The sequence below is a fragment of the Daldinia loculata genome (assembly GCF_022478755.1).
Source record: "Daldinia loculata strain CBS 113971 unplaced genomic scaffold F4817scaffold_27, whole genome shotgun sequence".
Lineage (NCBI taxonomy): Eukaryota > Fungi > Ascomycota > Sordariomycetes > Xylariales > Hypoxylaceae > Daldinia > Daldinia loculata.
Window position 1 is genome coordinate 150,236 of NW_026054881.1, and position 25,589 is coordinate 175,824.

A 25,589-nucleotide genomic window follows, 5' to 3' on the forward strand; every position below is an offset into this window, starting at 1 on the left:
GACTTATCATTCAATTAGATAGAACGTGCAACTACCTATCGATAGTTGCTAGTGGGTACTTACTGATAAGATTATTGAATCACTCTTTTAATTTAGACCCGAATGCCCTGCCTCTTCTGCCTCTGTGTGGAATCTAGGTAACTAAAAGATCTCGATTCACCAAATTTGCTTAAATCAGGTATGGGGTAGAATATAAATGGATTCCATTGAGTCATCGCCATAAAGACTCACTAGTATCTGGAATGTTTGTCTGGCATGTTTAAGGCCTGTGTATCGCATAGCACAGTTTATCGTCAGTCGATTGGTTGCAGTTTTCTATATTCCGAAAATGCGCTACCCATTTGCGATGCCACGTATTACCTACAACCTCTTAATCACTCTTATATCTTATTAGTTGAAATAAAATAGTATGTACGTCTAGAACATTGCAAGCTTGTGGTTCCCTTGTGGAACTGCAGTAGACTACCTACCTAGGTATTTTATACCGGTCCACTTGCCTACTCGACCCCTCCGACAGTGGCGTTTTTATTTTAGTTAAGACTTAAGGTTTGTCAAGATTAATAAAATAGCTGCAGATTGACGCTAATGACAGACGAGTGACGGTGTAGAAAGGTGAAGGAGGGGTTGCCATTCCACGGGGTAGTTACCTACCTACCTACGCTATCCACAATTGGTATCTGTATCTTCCTTGGGGTAGGACCTAGGTACGACCTTATGGTCTCGTCTCATCAATTACATAAGAAGTGTATATAATGTAAGGTACCTACCTAATATCCTCAATGATGTCAAATGTACGCATACAAACCTTACCTATACACACATACACATACACATACACACACACACGTATAGAACCATTAGCACCATAACAAATCCGTAAAAGCGATGGTCTAAGATATGAGCAAGTAGGATAGACGAAGCCAAGACTAAGAGGTAGCTACCTACTTAGAGTCTAGACAGGTACCTAGACTATATGTACATTGCTGTAGCTACAGCTTCGAAGCTACAAGACATCCCATCCCGACTCTCCTCGACTTCGCGACAAAGCGAATAACCGCATCATATTCCTAGGAATATACCCTGCTGCGGTCAACAGCTCTAATATAATACCACTTCACTATGGATCCTAATGCATTCTATTTTAGGGGACGTAAAGATTCTAAGGAAACGAGTATCTCACCGCCACCCCCTCAACGAACCGGTTCCTCTTCGAGCCTGCAAAAATCTGGTCATGTCCTAGGCCATAGTCATCGTTCAAGTCTCGCAGAGAATTTGAGGGGCTTGCCGCCGTCCCCGCGAAATCAGCGACATCCATCTTTCACCCAGGCCGCTCTTCAGGAATTACTCAACCACCCGCCAGCTCCGAAGCAGCAGAATCCTCGCTTCGCCGGGAGAGACTGGCGCGATGTTGCAGTCGGGGAGCTCGTGTCGAAAGATGACGTTTCTTGGGTAGAACTGGATACCAGCGTGCAGGATGCCACAATGGTACAGTCAACCTTGATCCACCAATATCGATTTATCCAGCTTATCTCTAACTACTTGTATGTATTCAGGCGCTCCTCAAGAATACCTCAAGCAACGTCGTTATCATACGAGAGAATGCTACCAGCACCATTCCCTTCTCCACATTCGATTACAACGACTTAAACGCTTACATCCTGGTCGTGGTCGGATTAGCGCATCCAGGCGACGACTTGGTAGAATTGTACGATTCCATAGCAAGAAGAGCACAGGCTAGAGACAACATACCGCTCCGCGACATCCAGCCGATTTGTCGGAAAGAGTCTCTCATCACTCTGCAGGGAGATGAAGATCTGGCCAAGGCGATCGAGATCTTTGGCAGCGGTCTACACCGGGTGCTCGTCCGCAATCACAATGCTGAAGTGATCGGTATCCTAAGCCAGTTGAATCTTTTAGAATTCTTCTGGCACGAGGGCATTAACTTCCGCGTCATCGACGATCTGTACCCTAAGCTCTTGCGCGAAGTTGGCGTCGGCTCTCAGCAAATACTAGCTGTCAAGTACGTGCATTACCAGTCCTAAGTTCTAACCCTAAACTATTTTCTAACAACCACATAGCGCAGATAGTCCGTTGACAGAGGCTCTCAATCTTATGAACCAGGAAGGCCTGTCAAGTGTAGCCGTCGTTGACAATGCTCTAAACGTCGTCGGCAATATTTCCACGGCCGATGTCAAACTTCTTACCAACGCGACTAGCCTCCCATTACTACAGAATTCATGCAGGCATTTTATATCGGTCATCCTGACCGAGAAAGGTGTCGAGAAAGGGAAGGATTCATTCCCTGTTTTCTATGTTACCCCTTACTCGACGCTTGCACACACAGTGGCCAAGCTAGTCGCTACCCGTTCACATAGGATGTGGATCGTGGAGTCTGCGTCTCCGTCTCCTTCCGCACCAGGAACCCCGTCGCTAGGCCCCACCGTGTTCGTCCCGACTCCATCTTCTTCGCAGACGTCTCTTACCGGCGGTAATTTCCCTTCGGTTCCTCCAGCTTCCACCCTACCGGGGTCTGGCCGCCTGATTGGTGTCGTTACCTTGACAGACGTTCTCAACCTTTTTGCAAGATCTACCGGGTTAAATCCCACGGATCCGAGCGAGCAGCGCGCAAGGAGGCGAAGAAGCTCGAGCAGTTCTGTGCGCCCGTCTATCGAGTCTGCTCGTGCTAGCCTTGATATTCGACGCTAGGGGGGGGGGGGGGGGTGTGCTAAGCTAAGCTATGATATTGCGCATACGGGATTCAAAAGTTCAGAGGGGCTCGGTTTTATTACGATAATAGTGTCACTATACTATATAGTTACTATTACTATCTCACGACGATGCTCAGGACCGGGCTTCCTATCCGTCTTCATATCAGCAGTAGAGAGAGGGGGGGTGGAGGGGTCGGTTAGTGGTGCCTCGATCGCGCACAACGTTTTGGGTTCATAGCGCAATGAATGACGCTTACGAGACAATTTTCTTTGGGGTCGGTAGAGTAGACATGCTCCTGGCTCCCCTCTTTACGAAATCATGGTCGGAGTTTCTTGGATATATGCGAGTATTCTTAGCTTTCCCGTTATTACTTACTACACGACAATAATTCCTAGTTAGGGACATGGTTTCGGCCCCGAACGAATAAATATCTATAGGGGTAATTTTTTCTGTTGTTACCATGTCGTTCTTGGTGAATTCTAGTAGTAATGCATAGGTTAGGTATGTAGAAACTTGTCAATGCCGGGTATTGGCCTCGTGGCTAGGGTAAGGTATTATTATGAATACTTTCTATACTTAGTAGTAGAAGCTGAAGCTGGTGTTGATTTATGCAAGTATCTTTGAGTTCACCATATAAGATTGCTTCTTACTAGATATAACTAAGCCTAATCGCAGGTTTTCACCCGTTTCCATGAAACCCGAGTTCTCAAGTAATCATTAATTAATGTCTCAGATCCCGTCTCCAGCTAGCCATTCCTACAGAGCCAAGTTAGATTAAGAACAATTCTTGCATCGTACCCGAGTAGTTGTCATATTATAGCAAATCAATTCAAACACTCGACTAATAAGAACAATTGAATTCGATCACACTTACTCTACGGCTATGTATGTATGTACATCAGGTTAGAACGTCTTGATTGGCTGGGATTGGCCTAGCAAAGTTTTCCGGGCTAACGCATTAGCAGCAAGCAAACCTACTTATAGCGCTATAACGGGCCACAATTCAACAACAAATCAAGGCACGATGCCGGAGTGGTCTAACGGGTGAGACTTGAATTACAATATGTGATCCAGTCTATCTCATGTCTTAGGACGCGCAGGTTCGAATCCTGCTCGTGTCGATCTTTTTCTACAATTGATCATTTTTGTTTATTCTTGACATCCTTTTTAGTCTTCGTATTTTTCGACATGTACGGGCGCAAAGGCAGGTTGCTGAATTGCTACTAATTGCTGCTAATTGCTGCTAATCGAGTGAATTACCTACTATATACATAGGTACGTATCACCCCTCCGTAGAAAAGGGACCTGTCAACTTTTTACACAATCATGACTCGATTAGATTTAAATAAGCACCATCTAGGTTAATAGTGTGTTCCTCCTAAATAATCTCGTTCCTCAAAACCGAATATCTCCTTCGCATTCATTTGTCTTCCCCAGATTTTCGCGCCTTCAGTATTCTCTCTTGGTCGGCAGCCGAGAATAGAGACGTGCCTTGCTGTAGGGACTTGACGAGCATGGCTACCGCATCGCCTTTAAAGTCGTCGGCGTTGCGGACCTTGTCTAGGTCCTCTGCGAACTCCTTGGTGCTTTGCTGCAGGTAATAGGAGGTAAACTCTTGGGATGTGGTGTTTTTATCCGACATGTTTCTTTTTTTGCTCCCGCTTCGCCGATTATTCGGTTGAGAGTGGAAGTTGGTAACGGTGCAAATTTGTGGTCCGGGAGTTGTTTTGTTGTAGCTGTGACAAATTTGAGACGGAGGTTTTGGATGGCGAAAAGTTTCTGATATTACTGTAACTAGAAATGTTTGGTCTCCACAAATCGTCTACCTCTAAATTTAGTAGTCTATAATCTACTAAATTCCACAGCCAATCCGCAATAATCGTGATACCTAGATGCGATATTATGAGAGGCGGGAAGCAACATACCGAGTGCATAACAGATGCATAATGGACCTATGTATGTAGGTATGTATCACTACAAATAAGGATAAAGCTATTTCAGCTCCCCGCCTTATTCTGTTTCAAAGTAGACAATAGACAACCCATTGCCAGCTCAGCTTCATTACGTCAACAACATCCTCTAGAATATTTACTATTTGTATTCGTATATCGTGTTAACATTTATTTATCTCTTTGCATCTACTTTTACTCTGTGCAACTAAATACCCATACACTTCCATAGCTAGCATCATCGTATCGACAAGATGGCACCGCACGAAGGATTAGTACATATGAAAGAGTACGATTGGAGAGACAGTAATGTCGAGAACATCGGAACAGAGCTTGATCACAAAGTCAAGTACAACTCAGCAGCCACCGAGCCGGCATGGCAAGAAGTCGGAAATGCCCCCGGCCTTTATATCTGGCGAATTGAGGATTTCGAGGTGGTCCCATGGCCAAGGGAACAGTACGGGGACTTTCACGAGGGAGACAGCTACATCGTTTTACACTCATACAAGGTGGGAAGCAAGAATGGTCAGGAAAAGCTAGCCCATGATGTCTTCTTCTGGCTCGGAAGTAAGACAACGCAAGATGAGGCGGGCACCGCTGCCTACAAGACAGTCGAACTCGATGAGTTTCTACACGGCGTGGCCATACAGCATCGTGAGCTCCAGAAAGAGCCTTCCGACGACTTCGTGGCCCTATTCTCTCGCATCCGAATCCTATCTGGCGGTGTTCGCTCTGGTTTCACGCACGTCGAGACCGATGAGGAACCGAAGGAGACGCTCACGTTGCTCAGGATCTTCAAGCACCCAACTGCCAAACGCGCTGACTCGATCCTGATCTACGAAGTTGAGCCTACCTGGCAGAGCCTTGACGAAAACGACGTCTTCGTGTTGGAGTGCAACGACAAAATCTGGGTCTGGCAGGGTAAGAACTGTAGCCCAATGGAGAAGGCTAAGGCCGCCCAAGTCGTTCACGATATGACTATCGCGAAACACATTGATGTCGAAGTGATAGCGCAAGCAGAGTCGAGATCGCGAACTATCGTTACCATGCTAGGCGGAGAAGATGTCGAAGGACCATTTCAGGCACCGCGACCTATTATCTCGTCTAAGAGTCAAGATGCTGCCAATCACCGCCCTCGCAAGCTGTTCCGTCTGTCAGATGCTTCCGGCCAGCTGAGATTCGACATAGTGAAAGAAGGTACTGCAATAGACAGCTCTGATCTAGATAGCAATGATGTCTTCCTGTTGGATACTGGATCTACTATTTGGGTCTGGCAGGGTTCGGGAGCAAGCAGGACAGAGAAGGCCATGTGGATCAAAATAGCCGAATTATACATTCGGCAACTTGGAGAGGAATCTGGTAATAGCCAATCGTATCTAACGCCGATTTCCAAAGTAGTCGAAGGTAACGAGAGTCCGGCGTTTATCAAGGCGCTCGAAGCGTAACAAATGAATTTAACGAATTGCTGTTCTACGGATGTCGCCTCAACATTGATGTGATAAGACGCTGTTAACAGGAAGCTGTTGTAGGTAGCGAGATTGAAGTCTACGTAAGAAGTGCTTAAAAGGTACATGTACCCGTTAGTTACATGCATGCAACTAAAACATGAAGGGGGTAACAAATTAGGTACCTAGGTACTTTAATGCGAGCCTTAATGGCAGGTGGGGCTTCCGCTTCCAATAGGCGGCCTCAATTGGACGCGCCGCTACGGATCCGTGTCCCTATGTAGTGCCGGATTCGCGGAAGCGTGTTTGAGGAGGATTAAGGTACCTTAGGTACCTAATTGTGATTGAGAAACAACAGTTGGACCCTTTTCCAATTTGAGATCGTTACCGACCTTTCCCCTATGATAATATTATCCCCGTCTCACGCCCCGAATTCTTGAAATACTCACCTACAAATTCAACGCCAAACTGTTGTTAACTCTAAAATATTAAACTCTTCAATGAATTCCCTTCAATAGTCGTCACCATACTAAATTGCTAAAAATGGACTTGCACGAGGCGCAAGTCTACTTGCAGGCTTCGCTTCACGAAATATCCTACGCCTTCCAAAAAGTCCCTGGAAGTGCCGTTTTGGTTCGATACATCCAGTCAAGCTACCAGAATGATCCCGTTCGATCTGCGATAGAACTTGTGCTCGTAATATTCTTCGTTCGATACCTTCTGTCGCCCTCTTATCCTACCCACGATCCCAACTACGTGAAGCTCCGCGATGACGAGATCGATGAGCTCGTTAGAGATTGGGAGCCCGAACCGCTCGTCGCTCCTCAGACGCAACTTGAGGAAGCAGAAGCTGAGAGGCTACCTGTCATTGTTGGGTAAGAATTGGTCCCTTGGTCTGTCAAAGGTCATTACTAACAGTATCAACATAGACCGACGGGTCCGAAGGTGAAGCTGTCCAGCGGAAAGACTGTCGTAAACTTGGCCTCTTACAACTTCTACAACTTCAACGCGAGCGAGCCGATTAAAGAGAAGGCGATCCAGACACTGCGCACCTACGGAGTTGGCCCTTGCGGTCCCCCACAGTTTTACGGCAACCAGGATGTCCACATGCAAACTGAGCACGATATCGCCATGTTCCTCGGTACCCAGAGCTGTATTATCTACTCTCACGCTTTCTCTACCATCTCCAGTGTTATTCCGACCTTCTGCAAGCGAGGTGATGTCATCGTAGCTGATAGGATGGTCAACTACTCGATTCGCAAAGGACTAGAGGCTTCCCGAAGCAACATTAGATGGTACGAGCATAACGATATGGAAGACTTGGAACAGGTTATGAAGAAAGTGGCCGAAGAGCAAGCAAAGAAGAAGATCTTGACTAGGCGATTTATTGTTACCGAGGGACTTTTCGAGATGGTTGGCGATTGTTCTAACCTTCCTAAGCTCGTAAGCCAACCCTTTCCGATGCCAACTTAATTCTGTCCTATAGCGTGCTGACAATTTTTGGACATTTTAGGTTGAATTGAAGGAGAAATATAAGTTCCGCATCGCTCTAGACGAGACTTGGTCGTTTGGCGTACTTGGCCGTAACGGACGAGGACTTACCGAGGCGCAGAACGTCGACTCGGAGGCTGTTGATATGATTATTGGCTCTATGGCTGGACCTCTCTGTGCTGCTGGCGGATTCTGCGCTGGTTCAAAGGACGTGGTACGACACCAGCGTATCAATGCCGCATCGTACACTTATTCGGCTGCTCTACCTGCTATGGCTGCTGTCACGGCTAGTGAGACGTTGAATGTCCTACAATGCAACCCCGATATCCTACAGGCATGCCGAGACAACATTCAGGCTATGAAGGCACAACTCGATCCCCGTAGCGAATGGGTCCGATGCACAAGCGACCCCGAGAACCCGATCATGCTGCTAGTGTTCAAGCCCGAGGTCGTCTCATCGAGACGACTGAGTAACGAAGATCAAGAGCGGCTGTTCCTTGAGATTACGGATGAGGTAAGTTTTCCAGGAACACCACAAGCGAAGTTTATCCACTTACAGGAATATACAGGCACTCGCCAACGGTGTACTAATTACGCGACTGAAGAGCTTCCCGCTGATTGGCAGTATCGGTACCAACGACATAGATATTAAGCCCGCCTTGAAGGTTTGTATCACATCGGGCTTGTCTAAGAAGGAAATCGAAAAGGCTGGAACGACGATTCGACACGCTATTACTAAGATTATGACCCGGAAACCCAGCCGGCAGGTGTCGTCACTAGCTGCTTAGGAGACATTCAGTTTCTCGTGATCTTATTCACGACTGCTTCACGTTGCTTCACGATATGACGCGAGATGAGGTAGTTATAGGCGTAATGGCTATTATACTACGACCTGGGCATGACCTTGGGTTGAGATGGATAAGCGCTCGAATCCGTTTCGATTAATAATTGAAGGGCCTACGAATGTATATTCAGGATGGAAAGGCAAACTGCCGGGATCAGATGGATCAGACCATACACTAGAACCATATACTAATTACTAATTCTACCATACGAGTGTTGTTACGTCCCACTGTGGCGTTGTGATGGACTATCTATTTTTATCCTATCGGAAAGGGGAAAGGGGCCGGGGGCTGAATAGTCGATGGGGGGGGGATGTCTTTGTCCTTTTATACCTACCTCCTAGGTACCGTACCAATGATCGTGCCTTGTGCCTTCCAAACGAACTATTAGATGAAAATGTGAAACATTGACGTCTATATCATGCATGTGGTTCTCGACCGAAGGGAAGCGTGGGTCTCATTTCTCTAGCGTTCTTGCCGCGCGTTGTGATGACGTTTCTAGATTGAAAGAAGAAGAAAACTTGGTCCACGATATCGTTGCCCTGGAGACTTTTACATAACACTACCTAAACTAACACTGCCAGATCTCATATAATTCGTTTACGACCGCCATCATTCCTTACGATACCCTAGGTACCTAAAATACACTCTTTTACAATCACCTTCCTTTGAGGTTATCGATAAATCAGAATCAGGATATGCGATATTAGCTGGTCAAACTGCGAATCACTCCTTCTTACCTATTGACCTATTGACCTATTGACCTGTCTATCGTATTCATATTTCGGAAGTAAGGCAACATCGATAATGAGCTCTGTCTAAACTCGGGAATAAAAGATAGTAAGGGCTTTCTTTCTCCCTTGTTATTGTATTCAACAATGATCCACCCCCTTTACAAAACGCCATCATTCCTTCACCACATCTTGTTTACCCCCTTTCCTTGTTCGATTCTTCGATGCCGGGGCAACTTCCGCCACATCACATAGGATCAATTATGTTGATATTATTTTCTTGGACGGGCACCTCGTTCCTCGAATCTAGAACCTCAATATACCTAGTCCCTTAATTGTTCTCTTTACCTGCCAGCACAAGCTCTCACTACACTCCTTTGTCTGCTTTTGTTTCCCTCGCAGTCCTTGTAACTAATAGACACCGACTGAGTGTCATCTGCCGCATTCATGTCCCCTTTTGTCTCTATTATCGTCGCTCCTTCAAGTAAATCGTTGCCTCGCTAACAACATAGGCCGCTCATTATTTGTTTTTTTTCCCGCAATTTCGCGATTACGCTCATTCTAGAAATACCCAGCATCGTGTTAACATATCGACATCATGAGATCTACCCTACTTTCTCTTAGTCTTCTTTCCCTCCTCGGCCTGTCGGCTGGGCAGCCGAGTAAGTCACAGCTATAATCTACTATCTCCCTTCAGGGACAAGAGCTCACGTGTTTATCAGGACATCAACATCAACATCTCCACCGACATAGGGCAAACAGAGCCCCTATTGCGAAGAGGGAGAAAATCACGGTTACTGATTCCAAATACAGTACGACTACCGAAGTCCCTGAAGTCGTGGTCTATGTAGATCAGAATAACAACCCAATCCGCACTACCACCGAGACGGTTGTTTATGTTCCCGCGTCGGTAGAGATGTATGAAGCATCAACTCCTACGACGCCGACGACCGAGATTTCTCCTCTGTCGACTAAGGCTGCGCCAGTGGTAGAATCTGAACCGTCTTCGTACCAAGCAGCCTCTCCTACTACCCAGCAGACTTCGTCTTCTCAACATGTTTCATCCGCCGATTCGTACCCGACCAGTTCAAAATCGGCGTCCTCTTCAGCAGCTTCTCCATCTTCAAGCAGCGGCGCTCTTCACGGCGTTGCTTACTCTCCTTACAAAGGTAACGGAGAATGCAAGACGGCGGATGAGGTTGATGCGGACTTTGCGCTGATAGCTAAGGACTATGGTGTCATTCGCTTGTACGGCGTTGATTGCGATCAGGTGGCAACAGCATATGCAGCTGCCAAGAAGTATGGAAATAAGTTATTCTTAGGCATTTTCGACATCAACTCAATCGAAGATGGCGTATCTACCATGGCTACCGGCGTTCAGAACGACTGGGATATCGTCGACACCGTCTCGGTAGGTAACGAACTAGTCAACGATGGTGGCGCAACTGTGGACCAGTCTATCAGCGCATTGAGCCAAACGCGTTCCCTATTGAGAAGCGCTGGGTACGAAGGACCTGTCGTCATTGTGGATACGTTCGTCGCTATTCTCGCCCATCCCGAGCTCTGCGACGAGTCTGACTACTGCGCCGTCAACGTCCACCCCTTCTTCGACCCCAACACGGGTCCCGACGGAGCAGGCTCGTTTGTTACTTCCACCATTAGTAACATTCGTAGTAAGCTGTCCGATTCGAGCAAACGTATCGTGGTGACGGAGACGGGTTGGCCTTGGCAGGGAGAAGCGAACGGCGAGGCTGTTCCTGGCATGGATCAGCAGTCGACGGCGCTCTCGTCCATCAAGAAGGCTTACGCTTCTAATGCTAGCAACCTTATTCTCTTCACTGCGTTCAACGACATGTGGAAGAAGGCCGAGGCGGCGACGTTCATGGCCGAGCAGTACTGGGGAATGGGAGGACAGTATTCGCCTTGCGACGAGGAGGATGGTCTCGTGGCTTAGACGGGCGTGTTAATTATGAATTAATGAGTTAGGTTAGGCATATACGTACGCATGGATGAGAAAGGTTGGCTGAGTCGGTAGGATCCGTGTGGCCAAAGGGAAAAGGAGGTGGGTGTGTACGATTTGCGCAGCATTCTATTCTCTGTAGACCAATTCAAAGTCGTATTTTTTATTGCTATTTGGGAGGGCTTATTAGATTTATGGAATTATATGAGTGGGCTGATATGCAGCTAATCTACAGGCAGTTGGTAATTTGACACGGAAACGTTATCCTGTTTACTTCGTGTGTGATACCTAGGGTACCGTATGTAGGTTATGTTCATCACTGTTACTTACATATTATATCCTTACTCTCTTCTCCATATGGCTCTTAGCTTGTATATAGATTTCTGTCTACACACTATATATATAATAAGTCCAGCACGGAATCTCAAATAAGGTAAGTATCATTCGCATTATTTATTCTATGATGATTAGTTGAAATATTCATAACAAGCAAGACCCATTCCATTAATTCATTTACACATTCATATACGTATATCACTTTGTCACATCACATCACCTCACCATAACAAAACAGCCACTAAACCCATCAACACCACTCCCCCTTTCCACACCCCTTCCACTCCTACGCCCATCCTCGCACCCGACTTCTTCGGCCTACCCTTCCCCGTCGCCGCCGCATTACCTCCTCCTCCTCCTGCTCCTCCCGCATTCCCATCCCCAGTCCTAGTACCAGTCGTAGCCGCAGTAGGTGTATTACTTTCCGAGGATATAGTGGTGCTCACACTACTATCTGCTGCACCGATGGTGGTGGTGGTGGTGGTGGTGGACGTAGTATAATAAGTATACGTGCGTCCCCACCGAGGCCCACCGAGGTAGTCAGTCGTAAGCGGCGCATCGCCCAGCGTCAGCACGCCCCAGCTCACGTCCGCGCCGGACAGCGTTGTACGGCGCTACCGTGGTATTCGACATCGGGCCGAGAGGCTGCGCGACCCGGGTGCTCCCGCTTGCAGGTGGCGGCTGTGGTGGGAGGCTAGGATGCAGGCTTCGGTTATGGAGCTGGGGTGGTGGCGGTGGTTTAGTTGGCTTGGATGGGAGAGGGAAGATGGGAAAAAAGGGGGAGGGGGGATGGGAGGGAAATCAATGGAATAAACTTACAGCGTCCCGGATATCGTGTAAGCCGTACGCAGCGTTCCTGGCCCCTCCGTAAATGTAACCGGCATATCGTTGCTGGAGGCGACGATGCAGCCGGGGCGCTCCGCCGGGCAGAATATTGTGTACACGGTTTCGACGTCGTTCTATACGTTGGTTTATTAGTCACTGCCCCCCCCCCTTCTCTCTCTCTCTCCTCCATCCACCCACCCCCCTTTTCGTTTCCAATAAACACGAGGAACTCAGGTAGCGCGTTGGAACAAGCAAGCAAACAAGCAAGCAAGTTAGGGGTAAGTAAACGAGACCAAGAGACAATAACATACACCAGAAACAATACTCCCCCGCCACCGAGACCAATCCTCCCCAGAGACGTCCGGCAGCCCATACAGGCACGGCAGTTAGACGCGACGGCGCCGGGGTAATAGTAGTCTTCTTCGCTTCGACCGCATTCGCAAATAGCAATAACAACAATAGCAGTAGCTCCAGCACAAGCGGCAATGTGATGAGCCGCAGCCAGGCACCACCGCCCATTAAAGTAGCCATGGATGGTAGCGATGTGTGTTCGATATGCCGTGTCGTACGTACAACTAACTCTACTCAAATCGGCGTAACCACGTATATCCTATCCTATCCTGTCCTGTCCTATCCTGTACACACACGAGGGGGATCGCCAACTAACCAGCACGGCGATCTCAACACAAACCAAGCAGAAAAAAGGCAACAATCAGCAGCGAAGGGTGAGCCTCAAGCGAGGTTAAAAACAAGCTTATTTATTACATCGCCCACGAGGCCATCATCGCCAGGGAGGACGCATATCGCGTAAATAGGCCTCCCATATCGCGTTGGTAACCCGTCATCTTACATACCTCATACTATGTACAGTAGCACACACATATGAAGTCGCCATAAGACCATCTCACCCATTCTACCATCTCACCCATCTTCAATCGCCGAAGAGCTGATAGGTTGAGCGAAATGTGAAAAAGGTCATAACCAGCGAATCAGTGCCGTTATGCTACGCCGCATTACATCGACTTACGAACCTGGCTACAATCCCCGAGATTTCTTACCTGTGACCATTCATCTATTTCAGCTCGTCGACAACACAGTCACCAAGAAGATGCTTAATCAGGGCAGACTAGCTTTTTTTTGCGATTCCAATTGGTATTCATAGTCTATAGAATGCCTGTCTATGGAATGTCTGCCTATGAGGGACCTCGCCCATCCTTACTTCGCCACATCTCTAACGCAGCTAGATACAATGATCTAATCTAATAGATCTATAAACTGATTCTAACCAGTCTATTCAACATCCAGTTTCGGGTCATGTCTGACCCGAGGGTATATCTCGACGACCCCATGGGAATATAAAAGAGAAAAAAAGACAAGGAACAGAGAAAACGATTAGTATCCTCATAAAGACCGAAAAAAATTCAGACATGAAAAGAAGCCCATCGTGGACTTCCTGATCATATGGTATCGCTAATGGTACTTCCATTGTTCCAACCTATAGTATATAACACGCATGGCCTCGGTTTATGAACCGACTCGTCATAATTGTACCGAATGTAGCAGTGTCGGGCGTCAATATTGAACACCACAACCAAACATCATAACTGTCATGACCTTAATCAAAGGCGAGCATTGTTGAAATAGGAAAACATGTCATCGCGATCCGTTGCACGATCATCCAATCGTGAATTATTGCGCTACATCGCCACATGACAGCATTAATCAGAAGGCGGCGTCGACAAGACACCTTCGGCCTTCTCGTGCATGCTGACGGTGGCCTCCTCGTCGGATAAACAGTACCCGTACTCGCGGGCCTTCTGCGCGACTTCTTGCTCCGTAAGACGGGGCAGCTCTTGCGCAGCCTTAACATAACTCATCTTCTCTGCGTAACCCTTAGCGAAGATAACGTCGATCTCCTCGAGGGTACGCCCAGCTGTCTCCGGGTATAAGAAGTAGATGATAGGGAAAAAGATAGCGTTGAGTATCGCGAAGAATAGGTAGGTACCCCAACCGCTCTTCCCTGTGTTGCTTAGTAGTACCGGCGTGATCATCACGATGAAGAAGTTCCACAGCCAGTTGGACACAGTCGAAGTTGCGTTGGCCTTAGCACGCGTCTTAAGCGGGTTAATCTCGGCCGGGTACAGCCACGGTAGCGGAAGCCATGTAGCACCAAAGAATGCGATATAAGTCTATTTTAAAGCGTTAGTTATCTATTTATCTATAACCAAAACGGCATTAGTGGGCAAGATAGTTCAAACTTACGAAAAGACCAACAGCAGCTCCCTTAGCCGCTTCTTCCGTTCCAGGAATCAGAGCACCAAAAGTGAGAACCATGGACAAGCACTGGCCAACGGTACCGATAAGGTAGAGCTTTCGGCGACCGATCCGTTCGACGGCGAACCACGAGGTAGTGGCAAAGATGGAATAGACGACCATGTTGATACCTCCGAGAAGCAGGGCTAGGTTGTGCGAAGTGCCGATCGAGGTCTGGAACAGGATGGGGAAGTAGTAGATGACTGCGTTGCAACCGGACAGCTGCTGCATCATCTGCGAAGAGGCACCGAGAAGGAGACGGCGGAAGTGCTGGGTTGGGCCACCAGTGACAAGATCTGACATAGCAGTAACGCCGCCACCATGGCCAGAAGCACGAATAGCGTCGACGATGACGGCAACCTGTGTCTGGACAGCAGGGTCGTCCCGGCGCTCACCGTGGAGAGCTGCTAGAACCGTGGTTGCTTCTTCGTTTCGATCCTTCGTCAATAGCCATCTGGGCGATTCCGGTAGCTGGGTCATAAGAACAATTACGACCAAAGCAAAGACACACTGGAAAGCGATGGGGAAGCGCCAAACGAAGGCGTGAGGCCCATAGGTGCACCCATAGTCGATCCAGTAAGCAATCAAGGTTCCGATCGCAACGTTGCCGCCTTCAATGCAGATGAGCTTTCCACGGTTGTGCGAATGACTACATCTAAAAACGCGAAGAGACAGAGGTTAGCGGGAACTAGGTCCTATGCGCTTCAATAAGGGTATAAGGATATAAGGATATAAGAATTAAGTAATGACTTACTCTGCTTGATAGGTTGGCACTGTCGATGTATTGATACCGTTGCCTATACCCGTGATACATCGCCCGATTATGAACTGTGCTGTCGCGCCTCCTCCTAATCCGTTAGGCATGGCAGTGATTTGAATGATGACACCAATAATCATGATAGTGGCTCCGGTGAAGATAGAATTGCGACGGCCGAGGTGGTCACCGAACGAGAGAATGAAACAGGCACCCAAAAAGCAGCCGACAGCGTAAATGGACACGACGAAACCCTCGTACGTGCTGTCCCCATACACCTCCGGGAAGTCAGAGGTGAAGGCGGGAGCCGAGATGATACCGGACATGACGCCCTGGTCGTAACCGAACAACAAGAAATCCGTCGTCGCTACGGCTGTGATCATTCTTTGCAATGTCTTGCCAGACTTGCCCCAGTATGTGGGCGCGCCATCGGCGTTGTCCTTGTGCCCCATTGCCGTAGACTACCGTAGACTACCGTAACTATCTACGTAGGACTCTTCCAGGGGGAAAATCTAGATTACAAGATCAGGGGAACCTGGAGTGAGAAGGGGTAAGAATGAGGAGAAGGGGGAAAAGCTGGAGGATAGGGAAATAGAACGAGTTCTAGGCTGTTGGGGGATAAGGAGAACATGGTCCACCGGTTATCTTATATGTTTTATGTTGAGCTACACGATCTGCTTTACACGACTCTTACCTCGCATACGTATATCCCAGTATATCCCAGTATAACCAGGTATAACCAGGTATATCCAGATGATCACAAGAAAAAAGGGTCCGTATCAAGAGAAAAAAAGGGTCCTCACGCCTCTATCGCAGCAACCTGCTGGGAGGCAGTGGAGGTTGAGTTCGTGGGTGGGTGCCACCGAGCAAGGGCCGAGGAAATGTCATCATAACGTCTGAAAAGACCCTTAGATTGGTGTCCACTCCACGAGAAGTTTGCAGCACCAACAATCAGCAACTCAGCAACTCAGCAACAACGGACAGCGCGGGCGGACGCAATGCATGGCATTACGTGGGGAACGCGTGAGAAGTGAAATGTGACCGGTCAGGCTAGGCTGTGATTTGTAGCAGATGGCAAAATTTGTGCCTTTTATTATGGGGGCAGACCTGAAGATCTTCATCCGCATTTCGTCATTGATACCCACAGGACTGGCCCACATCTCGAGTCATTCTGACATTTCTGACATTGGTACGATTAGGACGTCCCCTTATGGTTACATGGTATCGTGAGCCGTCATGGGCCGTTGAAACACGGGCGCGATAACAATTACCGCTTGCCTGCCAAACGTAGCCAAGGTAAGGCATGGCGGCGGCGACGGTGGCGGCAAAGCGGGTTTGAAGTCGGACGGCGGGAGATAAATAGCCGCATTTGTTGCAAACGGCCGGGTCAAGCGAATAAATTACAGGCCCCGAAGACATCGCTAGTCTTTGCTTGGCCTTAGCTCGGCATGAACCGGTCAGCCTCTATTTTGCCATTCGGTGCCTAAGCGGTGTGGTTTATGTCGATCTCGAGTCGAGAGCCAAGGGACTAGTCCAAATCCTTGACATCCGAGGAGAGGGGGATCGTCTCTACAAAATCATTCCGAGGTGTCCCGGGCAACTTTTGATGACTGTGGGGGTGAAACTGGGGAAATGCGTATATGCAAATTATTTATTTTTTATGTTTTATTTTTATGTTTTATTTTTTATATCTTATAAAGAATTAAAGAGTAGGAAACGTGGTGGTGGGATTGAAGGAAGATCAGGACTTGCAAGAAAACAATCACGTTCTGTTTATTATTATTATTATTATTAATAAGTTGGTGGCAACTTCTCTTCTTTTAAAGTTGAGACATTAACTTCAATTATACACCTTTAGTATGCACTTTCTTATGCACTCAGGGTATCTTTGCAGTTGCCAAGCTGCCAAGTTTGCGTAACAGCCGTACATACTACCTACTATAGTATTCCGTATATGTAGCATCTGTCGCACTACTTTATCTCCTCGGGTACGAACAAGGCTCGATTGATAGACTTGACCATTCCCTATTCTGGAATCCCGTCTTTCTTCAACTAACCAAATCAAAAAAAGGAGGGTTGTTCAAGGCCTTAATAGCCAAACGAAGTACGGAATAGATACCCAACAATTATACCTCATCACTCGATACCTAGTATTCCGTAATATTAATTATAATATTGGACTATGATATTTGGCTGTCGCGTGGGATATTCCATTTTACTTCCCCGCCATCAACATCGACATCATCAATGTCACATAAAAAACACTTCACGTATGAAAACGTCATCGTAGTAATAAATGCAATCGGAGCCTTTATCATTATGTATAGAACACCATCTCATTTCCATTCCGGAGACAGAAAAAAAAAAAAAAAGGAAGAAAAACCCTGCAAATATTGATGCCACGACTTTAGGAAGAATGAAAATACCATATGCCATGCCGCTTTCTTTACCTAGTCAATACACAGCACCAAAAACAACTTGGAATATCACACCAGCACCCAACTTAATTTCGTACTGGTTGAGGGACTAGGACCATCTTTTTCCTACGGTACAAGTATCCCTTCTAGCGTCCCTTTTAGACAAATCGGAACTTCCGAGAATCGTCGCTGCTGTCAGACTTGTCTGTTTCCGCTGAACCAGCGGCGTCCGCCGTCTTTGTCATCGATGCTAGACCGGGTCCCGAGTACCCCGGACTGCCCGTACCTGTTTGCGTGTGGTTCCTAGTGTCGTTATGATCCTGACCAGCCGGTTGAGCTATTGGAATGCCAATAGTATTTAGAGTGTCATTCAAAGTAGACCCAATCTGCTTGCCCGCAACGGCTGGTCCAACGATTAGACCAACAAAGACAACAAGCAGAGTAAAGTATAGAATAGCGTAGCGAATAACACGTCTCCTCCTGAGCTTCGACTGTTTCATTGAGTAGATAGGCGGCCGAATTTGACGACTAGATACCATATCGTTAGCTTAGAACAAAAACAAAGATAGTAGAACAACATACCTCGGTCGAAGCCAGAAGAGCATCATCGAATGTAACATATCAACCTTCGGGATCAAGATGACTGGGAACATCAAAAATAGAATAAAGTGACCAAGGACGAAGTCGGAGGCGAACATGGTTAATTCCGTAATCTTGCAGAGGAATTCACGTGCCGGCTGGGAAACCGAGTGCCAGCCCATAGAGTACCATTTGCCCGTCCAGAACGCAATGTTGGACTGGTCCGTCTTGAATTCACGAGTGAGTGCAAATGTGATAATGAGCTTCAAAATAAATCGCTGAATGGCTGCGACGGTGATCATTCCTAGGAGCGTCCTCGTGAAATCAAAACCCTCAAGGAAGAACATGACTTCAAAAAACACGAGAAGAAAGATGGCAGCCAAAGCATGAGCAATACCAGCTAACACGCTACCAAATCTCTTGCAGCACATGCTCAGCAGTGGTCCCATACAGCAAGCCATGCCGAACATGGCACCGAGTACACCGGCATTGATGCCAATAGGGGCAAGGGCAACAATAGCGACACGGAAGAGCGATGCAGTTGGGACAACTTTGTCTTGATGGGCATGGACGCCGGTCTGTGCGTTGATGAAAAGGTATGGAATGCCCGTCAATGCGACGAGAACGAGGGGAGCAAAGATCTCGCCGAAGAAGACATTGCTCATTGCAGCACGAGGAACATCAGCTGACAATTTACCGGACGGAGTACCCAGGACCTTGCGCTTGTAACCAGTCATTCTCGTACGAGAGAGACGGCAGAAAGAAATCCACGAGGAAGAGTGACTGAGAGAGTTGCCACGAGACAGCCAGCGGAGATAGTCACGGTAGTCGATGAAGAAGTCGTTCCACGAAAATTGGTGAGGGTTGTAAAGGAAGGGTGAGATAACCAGTGCAATGAGCGAGATCCAGAAATATACCAGCGCCGCCTGCCAAACCGTCAAGGTTGCAAATAGTAACATCAAAACCAAACGCGCACCGAAGTAGATAGAAGGAGCGGCGAAACGTGAATAGAGGACACCGAAGGGGATACGGGCAGTAGCGAAACCACGACCAGTTCCGATGTATCGAGCACCACCGAAAGACAAATCTTGCGTTACAGCATTGGCGTAGATCTGACAGACGAACACTTCGAAGAAGGGGGAGAGAGAGCAAAACTGCTTGGCCAGACGAGTTGCAGCACGTAGGATACCACGTTCCGTGAACTCTTGGACGACTAAAGGTATGAAGTTCAAGAAAAACACGACGAAAATAGAGATGACGCAGCGGTAAATCCAGTCCATGAGGGCATCTGTGTTCTGACATCCTGTGGGGAACAAGGGATCCGTAATAGGGACATTCCGGTTGTACTCACAAGCGTTCGTCTCGTGTCGAAGCGCGCCAATGTTGATCAGGACGATCATGAACATCTCCAAAGACAACATGATGAAGATATTGTTCAAGTGGAAACCGGCGTGGGCATAGTAGAAAGACAGGAATCGGTCCAGAGGGAGCTGAGTACCAAGATAGTAGTATTCGCGAGAGAGTAGTTGTTCACCCATACCAGTACCGATCTTCGTAGTGAAGTTAAGAATGGAACCGAAACCCAAATCACGACCCTTACCACACTGGTAGTACTCGCAGTGCTTGATACGACCACCGCGGAGCATTGCATTCATACCAGCGTAGATATCCTCGTTCAGATGAAGACCTTTCTGAGCTTTGGAGACACCACCACGCGTGCACATGAAGATACCATTGAGGAAATCAGGATGACCGTAATGAAGTTTGCCACCGATCTGAGACAAGGTTCTGGCAAAGAGCGTACCGAATGTTTGTTCCTTACCGGCGGCAATATCGCCAAGAACACCAATATTCTCCGAGAAAATGTACTCACGGGCACCGAGAATGGCGACAGGGGCTGCGATCTCGGTCTTAACACCGGGTGTGTAGGGCGAGATATTGTCAGACTTCATTTCCTCAAATTCAGCTAATACCGAACGGATTTTCAGGCATTCTTCTAGATAGTTGTCCTGATTGGCATCAATGAGCTGAATATATTCGCCACGGTAGAAAATGATCGAGTGGTTCTGATTGTCGGATTTGCCGTCACCTAGCACAGGGTTACCAGAGAGCTGAATGCGGAACTTAGGCCGTCGCATGCCATTCTCCATGATTTCAGAGTGTCCATCGACGAGGGCAGAGTAGATTCGCGGCTCTTCACCTTCAACCGCTGGAGGCTCCTCGTCAAGATAAGCAATTTGCAGATCAGGGTAGGCTCTAAGTAAGAATTCGGCGTTCTCCATCTCCTCTTTCTTGAATTTGGCGTAACGCTGCATCGAGACACAGATTTTAAACTTCCGCCGAGCCATTCTTTCCAACTCGCGCTCCAGCTTCTCTGAGTTACCACCGAACATTTGAACGACTTCCGGATTCTCAACACGGTATAACAATTTGATAGCACGACTGTAATTCATAAAACCCGAAATAGTACGGTAGAGCGTTTGCGAACGAAGAGATGCCCAGATTCGTGTTCGTAGAGTGTACTCAGGAGCGGAAGACTTGAAACCGATACAATAAAATGGCAGGTCATCGATCTTGCTCTTCGCGGTATCCTTCTCTCCCTTTTCATCGTCCCCGTTAAATTGGGACGTCTCGTCGGCAAGAATCTTCGTATCTTTGACAAAGCAATCCCATTCATGATGGTGAAGTTGCTTGAGATATTCAAGCTGCGTAACACGGGAGTACGGCTCATCTTCACGGATGATCTCGCGGAGGGTCAGGAGAATCTTCTCGCCGTAATGAGGAATCAAAACAGTGAAGGTAGGCATATTGTCCACAGGCACAGGTTCCGGAATTGGCATAGACAGCGACTGAGCGAAGAAAGAGATACGACGCTCTGCTTCGCTGTAGGTGGGGAAGAATTCCGTCTTAAACGAGTGATCTTCCTGGGATACAAAGAACGTTGGTGCACGTAGAGTGCGCTTGCCTTCTTGCTCGGAAGGAACTTGGTGGTAGAGTAGCTTCTGGACGTGATCGATGGCGAGCAAATGTTCTCGGTACATGGAAATGACTATGGCATTCCAGATCTGCGAGATGAGAACCTTCGGCTTGTACTTGATCTCCATATCTGTAGTAGCCAAGATCTTGGAGTAGACTCGCTTGGGAAGCCGCGAGAACACATTCCTCCAAGGAGTCAAGATAGAAGATCCCAAATAGAATGATCTCGCAATAGAGATGACGGCGTTCAACAAAACGTACCACATGTAAGTATCAAGGAAGAAGAGAATCAAATCGGTGACAATCATCAAAACCATGATTACTATTGGCTGGTATTTGCATAGTATTGGCCCGAGGGTGTAGTCTCCCACGCAACTCGAAACATCCATAATTTGAAGATAACGAACCGGGTCGCGAAGAGACAGAGTCAAGTAGATATACGATTCTCCAAACTTGATGCCGAAAACAGCCGCCCAGAGAAAATAGGATAAAGCTCTGTCGTTGCCCTTGAGATGCGGCCAGCTAGCAGTAAACGTCTGGCTTGCAACGTACTGGCGAGAGTTTCTCGTGAGGTAACTGCCGAAAAGACCGCCAAGAGGCATAATGGCGAAGAATAAAAAGGTAATAAGCGCGATGAAGAACTGAACTATACCCAGAATCAGAGCGGGTTGCGTCTCCTGCATATCTGGGAAACCAAAGATATAAACGCTAGGACCAATATTGATGGCAAATACCACGATTAGGAATAGAAGCTTCTTCGTGAGATGCTGAGCGCCTGCCCATCGTCGCGGGACGTACGCCCACTCGGCACAAGTGGAAATAATTTGGATCAAGGTTGCAATAGCACCACCAACACCAACAACAGACCATTGCGCCGAGGCGGGAGGTTGTTGGTTGACTTGCTGTTCATATGCCTGACCAACCAGAAGTGTCGGAACGTTTTTTGCAGTATAAAACCAGAACATAGTCAAATGTATTATCCAGATACGATTGAAGTTGACAATCGTGTGCAACCAAGAACGTGTCTCCTTGTAGGTCTTGAAGAAGCATTTCTTCCAGTTGACTTCCTTTAGCTTCACATAACGTTCTGCCGGAGGGACGTCGACTAATTTGCTCTTGTCCTCGAGAACAATACGCTCAATACCTTCGGGATACCAGAAAAGCTGGTTGCAATCATCGTAACCAATAATCTGGTGATGGTCACGCTCGCGACGAACGTAGACTCCGTCAGAGATCTCGTAGCCTTGATCTCTGCAGTACTGGTACAGCGGTGTGATCACGTTTTTCAAATAGGTACCCTCTTCAACGGGTTCGACGAGATTTTGGCAGGCGGGCGAATTGAGGTAGTCATCTGCACATTTGAAAATGAAGCAGAGACACTCGGCCATAAAACGCACTTGGTTTGCCTCACCCCAACAAAGTAGGAATAGAGCGATCTGGCGGACTCGGTCATGCTGAGACATGCGGTTCATACGGGTCTTCCATCTGTATTCGGCTGCTTCCAAGCTATCATCACCTTCCAAGTCCTCGAGAGCCTGTTCTTCATTTGGGTCGCCGGCCTTGCCCTTGGACTTCTTCTTTTTGGACTTCTTGCCCATATTCGCAAAACCGACAGCATCATCCAGATCCAAGTGAGCAGCGAAATACCACTTCCGGTAATTGGCGTTCTCACCACCGATATAGTCTGCGTGGAGCGACAGAAGGGCTTGGTTAGGCGTCATTCGAGATGCCCTCGAGTCGAGTAGAACCATAAGGTGATCATACATATTCCGCATACTGTCGCGCTGGAATCCGAATTTGTTGGTAAGATCAAGGAAAATGTCTTCGACTTCTTCCTTAGATAAAGGTATCTGCGCATCAGACGTCCATGCGGGATACGGCTCCCGGGATCTTTGACTACCGGGGACGTTGCCATAGTCCATTCCATAGTTGGGCGTGGAGGCACCGGACGAGCGGTTGCCACCGTACGAGACCTGAGAAGAAGGGGGCCGGTATCCTTTGCCTTGCTCGTAACCACTGTATCTCTCGTCGCCACGACCATAATAGTCCATCTCTGCGGCACGAGCCATGTCTGACCTCATAGTGAAGTCGCTGAAGGTCTCGGAATCTTCTTCAGAATCGCCGCGACGTCCCCCATTGCCATTATGACCACCTTGACCATAGTTGTCGTAGTATCCGCCATGGCCATCGTCGTAGTACTCTCCTTGGTAATTATCGTGGTTATCGTAGTAACCGCCCTCTGCGGCATAAGGATTGTTTGCGTCGGCGTTATAGTAACCACTATGAACTATCAGTAATCATCTCAAATTGCAGATGGTATGCCATAAAAACTCACGATTCGTCGTAGTAGCCATCATTCCCGTTTCCGTTTGCATTTCCATTTCCACTTCCATGGTGTGGCTGCTGTTGCTGCTGACCCCCGTGGGCATCATAGCCATTGTCATAGTATTGACCATGCTGGTCGTCTTGGTAGTACGAATCGTGGTTTTGACCGTATCCGTCGTCGTAGTCGTGACGGCCACCGCTGCCGCCGCCGCCGCCACCTCCTTGGTAGCCCGACATCTTGGGAAATCAAGACTATGCGAAAGATGCGGTCTGAAGTAATAAGATATCAGCACCATGAAAAGCAGTTGTAAATACTTTCCACAAATATTATCTAATAATTCCTGCTGGATTACTTACAGACTAAGGACTCATCAGGGATGTTCTAAATGTAAGGGTAGAGGCTTGAATAAAGTCAAGCGATCGCAAGTTGTCGAGATTAAAATTATTAATTTGTTGTATCGAGTCAATGTGGCCGGCCACAAGCAGGAGTTGTCTTTGTGACAAATTTGGTAGTGAGTAGTGGCTGCGATTATTTGTTGACTCGCGAGGAAAGACGAGTGTATTTACTGCGGTGAGCCCCTGACGCGGGATGGCGCAGGTGTCAAAACTTGGAATTGGAAAAGTGAATGTTGACTTCCAAGGTTCCTGGCTACGCGGTAGGTCGGCACTAATAGTAGCACAGGCTAGTGCATTAATTAGCGCGATAAGCCCCTGATGGATGCCTAAGGATAAATCGAGGCGTGACAAAGGCGCGTTTGATTGGCGAATCCGATAAATTCCACCTCACAATTATCTCCCTTTGCTGAGTGGTTGGTGATTTCCGATGCACTTGCAACTCGTACGCTGAGTTGGCTGTATGATAAACGATTGGCAGTTATAGACGAGAGCAATATACTCTTGGTGTCCTTTAGAGTTTCCGTTTCTCGCGGGCCGTTAAACGAGCGTGCGTTGAATCAACGGACGGCGGGAGCGAAAGACAAAAGAAGGAATGACCAAGTAGTACCTGACAGTAACGAAAGGACGCTGCTCCCTCTAGGTTCTGTGCGTAAAGCGGAATCTCTATTATCTTTCTCTTTCCTATTCCTGTAGATCCTCGCGCTGCCCCCTGACGTTTTCTACGCAGAGTTGTAGCGGCAAGATGGTACAAAAAGATTGAAAGGAAGAAGAAAGAGAGTATGAGAAGATAAGAATTAGAAGTCAAAGGATGAAAGCGAGTGTAAAACAAGTTTTGTCAAGGGCAATGGGGGGAAAGGGGATTTTGGGACATGGAACTTGGGATCGAGAATCAAGAAAAATGTCAGAAAGGAGAAAAGAGCCAGGGGGGATCGGGCAAAGCTTAGCCCAGCCCACTCAGCGGTACCCGTGCATAGTATCGCCTAGTATCGCCCCTTAGCCAGGGTGTGCAACAGTACAATAGGTACGTACACTTAATTAGTGCAGACGGGATGTTCAAGGTCATGTTGCTAAGGTCGTGAATTGGTACCTATGTACCTATGGTACATGTGTTCGTTACATAATACACAGTGTTAATGGGTTAGGGCTGCTGGGCAGCAAGGTACCAACGTACTAGAATAGTTATTTCTTCGCCTACCGGTGCATCCGGTAGCCAGCCTTTACCAGCTTGCCAGCGTTACCAGCGTGCTTCACGAGAAGTTCTGGGTCAGCTATTCCTATCACAGTGCATATTCTAGACCAGATCGAGATTGAAACGGGGCATTTTCCTACCCGCAATGGAAAGGCGAGTGGAGGTTGGGATTGGACGTGGCTGTGTATGAAGTTACTATCTGGAGGCGAGGGTGTGGGGCACGTAAATGCAGTCGAGTTTCCTTCTAAAGCAAGGTATCGTGCTATTGATTACATTGATAGGTTAGGTTGCAATTTGTTAGAGAAGGACGTGAGAGGGCAAAGGACTGGTGGAGTTGGCAGTTGCCAAAACA

At 47.7% G+C, this 25,589-nt stretch overlaps 8 protein-coding genes and 1 non-coding gene across 9 annotated transcripts; 5 read left to right on the forward strand and 4 right to left on the reverse strand.

Annotated features, from left to right (window-relative positions):
* The first annotated feature begins 435 nt into the window (after window positions 1-435).
* Window positions 436-2,712, forward strand: F4817DRAFT_118675 (uncharacterized protein). Its single transcript, XM_049297591.1, has 4 exons — window positions 436-546; window positions 609-1,485; window positions 1,554-2,020; window positions 2,079-2,712. Exons 2-4 carry the CDS (start codon window positions 1,120-1,122, stop codon window positions 2,704-2,706), a joined length of 1,461 nt encoding a protein of 486 aa, XP_049158624.1. The 5' UTR covers window positions 436-546; window positions 609-1,119; the 3' UTR covers window positions 2,707-2,712.
* Window positions 2,713-3,727: 1,015 nt separating this feature from the next.
* Window positions 3,728-3,830, forward strand: F4817DRAFT_t94. Its single transcript has one exon. It is a non-coding gene; the product is annotated as a tRNA-Ser (tRNA).
* A 68-nt stretch (window positions 3,831-3,898) lies between these two features.
* Window positions 3,899-4,957, reverse strand: F4817DRAFT_338762 (ribosome-assembly protein 3-domain-containing protein). The gene is made up of 2 exons (XM_049303461.1): window positions 4,891-4,957; window positions 3,899-4,673 (listed from the first exon to the last, which is right to left on the reverse strand). Exon 2 carries the CDS (start codon window positions 4,349-4,351, stop codon window positions 4,130-4,132), a length of 222 nt encoding a protein of 73 aa, XP_049158625.1. The 5' UTR covers window positions 4,352-4,673; window positions 4,891-4,957; the 3' UTR covers window positions 3,899-4,129.
* F4817DRAFT_338764 (actin depolymerizing protein) lies at window positions 4,736-6,270 on the forward strand. Its single transcript, XM_049303462.1, has one exon. The coding sequence runs from the start codon at window positions 4,913-4,915 to the stop codon at window positions 6,101-6,103; it is 1,191 nt and encodes a 396-aa protein (XP_049158626.1). The 5' UTR covers window positions 4,736-4,912; the 3' UTR covers window positions 6,104-6,270.
* A 179-nt stretch (window positions 6,271-6,449) lies between these two features.
* On the forward strand, window positions 6,450-8,721 carry F4817DRAFT_338765 (PLP-dependent transferase). Its single transcript, XM_049303463.1, has 4 exons — window positions 6,450-6,978; window positions 7,033-7,546; window positions 7,617-8,108; window positions 8,164-8,721. Exons 1-4 carry the CDS (start codon window positions 6,647-6,649, stop codon window positions 8,380-8,382), a joined length of 1,557 nt encoding a protein of 518 aa, XP_049158627.1. The 5' UTR covers window positions 6,450-6,646; the 3' UTR covers window positions 8,383-8,721.
* A 1,044-nt stretch (window positions 8,722-9,765) lies between these two features.
* On the forward strand, window positions 9,766-11,121 carry F4817DRAFT_316296 (glycoside hydrolase family 17 protein; the record flags this gene model as incomplete). Its single annotated transcript, XM_049300655.1, has 2 exons — window positions 9,766-9,829; window positions 9,890-11,121. The coding sequence occupies 2 exons, from the start codon at window positions 9,766-9,768 to the stop codon at window positions 11,119-11,121; spliced, it is 1,296 nt and encodes a 431-aa protein (XP_049158628.1).
* Window positions 11,122-11,622: 501 nt separating this feature from the next.
* Window positions 11,623-12,819, reverse strand: F4817DRAFT_365506 (uncharacterized protein; the record flags this gene model as incomplete). Its single annotated transcript, XM_049306876.1, has 2 exons — window positions 11,623-12,077; window positions 12,664-12,819. 2 exons carry the CDS (start codon window positions 12,817-12,819, stop codon window positions 11,685-11,687), a joined length of 549 nt encoding a protein of 182 aa, XP_049158629.1. The 3' UTR covers window positions 11,623-11,684.
* A 1,071-nt stretch (window positions 12,820-13,890) lies between these two features.
* Window positions 13,891-16,146, reverse strand: F4817DRAFT_118724 (general substrate transporter). Its single transcript, XM_049297592.1, has 3 exons — window positions 15,356-16,146; window positions 14,551-15,256; window positions 13,891-14,477 (listed from the first exon to the last, which is right to left on the reverse strand). The coding sequence occupies exons 1-3, from the start codon at window positions 15,805-15,807 to the stop codon at window positions 14,007-14,009; spliced, it is 1,629 nt and encodes a 542-aa protein (XP_049158630.1). The 5' UTR covers window positions 15,808-16,146; the 3' UTR covers window positions 13,891-14,006.
* A 1,761-nt stretch (window positions 16,147-17,907) lies between these two features.
* Window positions 17,908-24,416, reverse strand: F4817DRAFT_118749 (glycosyltransferase family 48 protein). The gene is made up of 4 exons (XM_049297593.1): window positions 24,010-24,416; window positions 23,663-23,922; window positions 18,355-23,607; window positions 17,908-18,300 (listed from the first exon to the last, which is right to left on the reverse strand). Exons 2-4 carry the CDS (start codon window positions 23,887-23,889, stop codon window positions 17,931-17,933), a joined length of 5,850 nt encoding a protein of 1,949 aa, XP_049158631.1. The 5' UTR covers window positions 23,890-23,922; window positions 24,010-24,416; the 3' UTR covers window positions 17,908-17,930.
* Window positions 24,417-25,589: the final 1,173 nt, after the last annotated feature.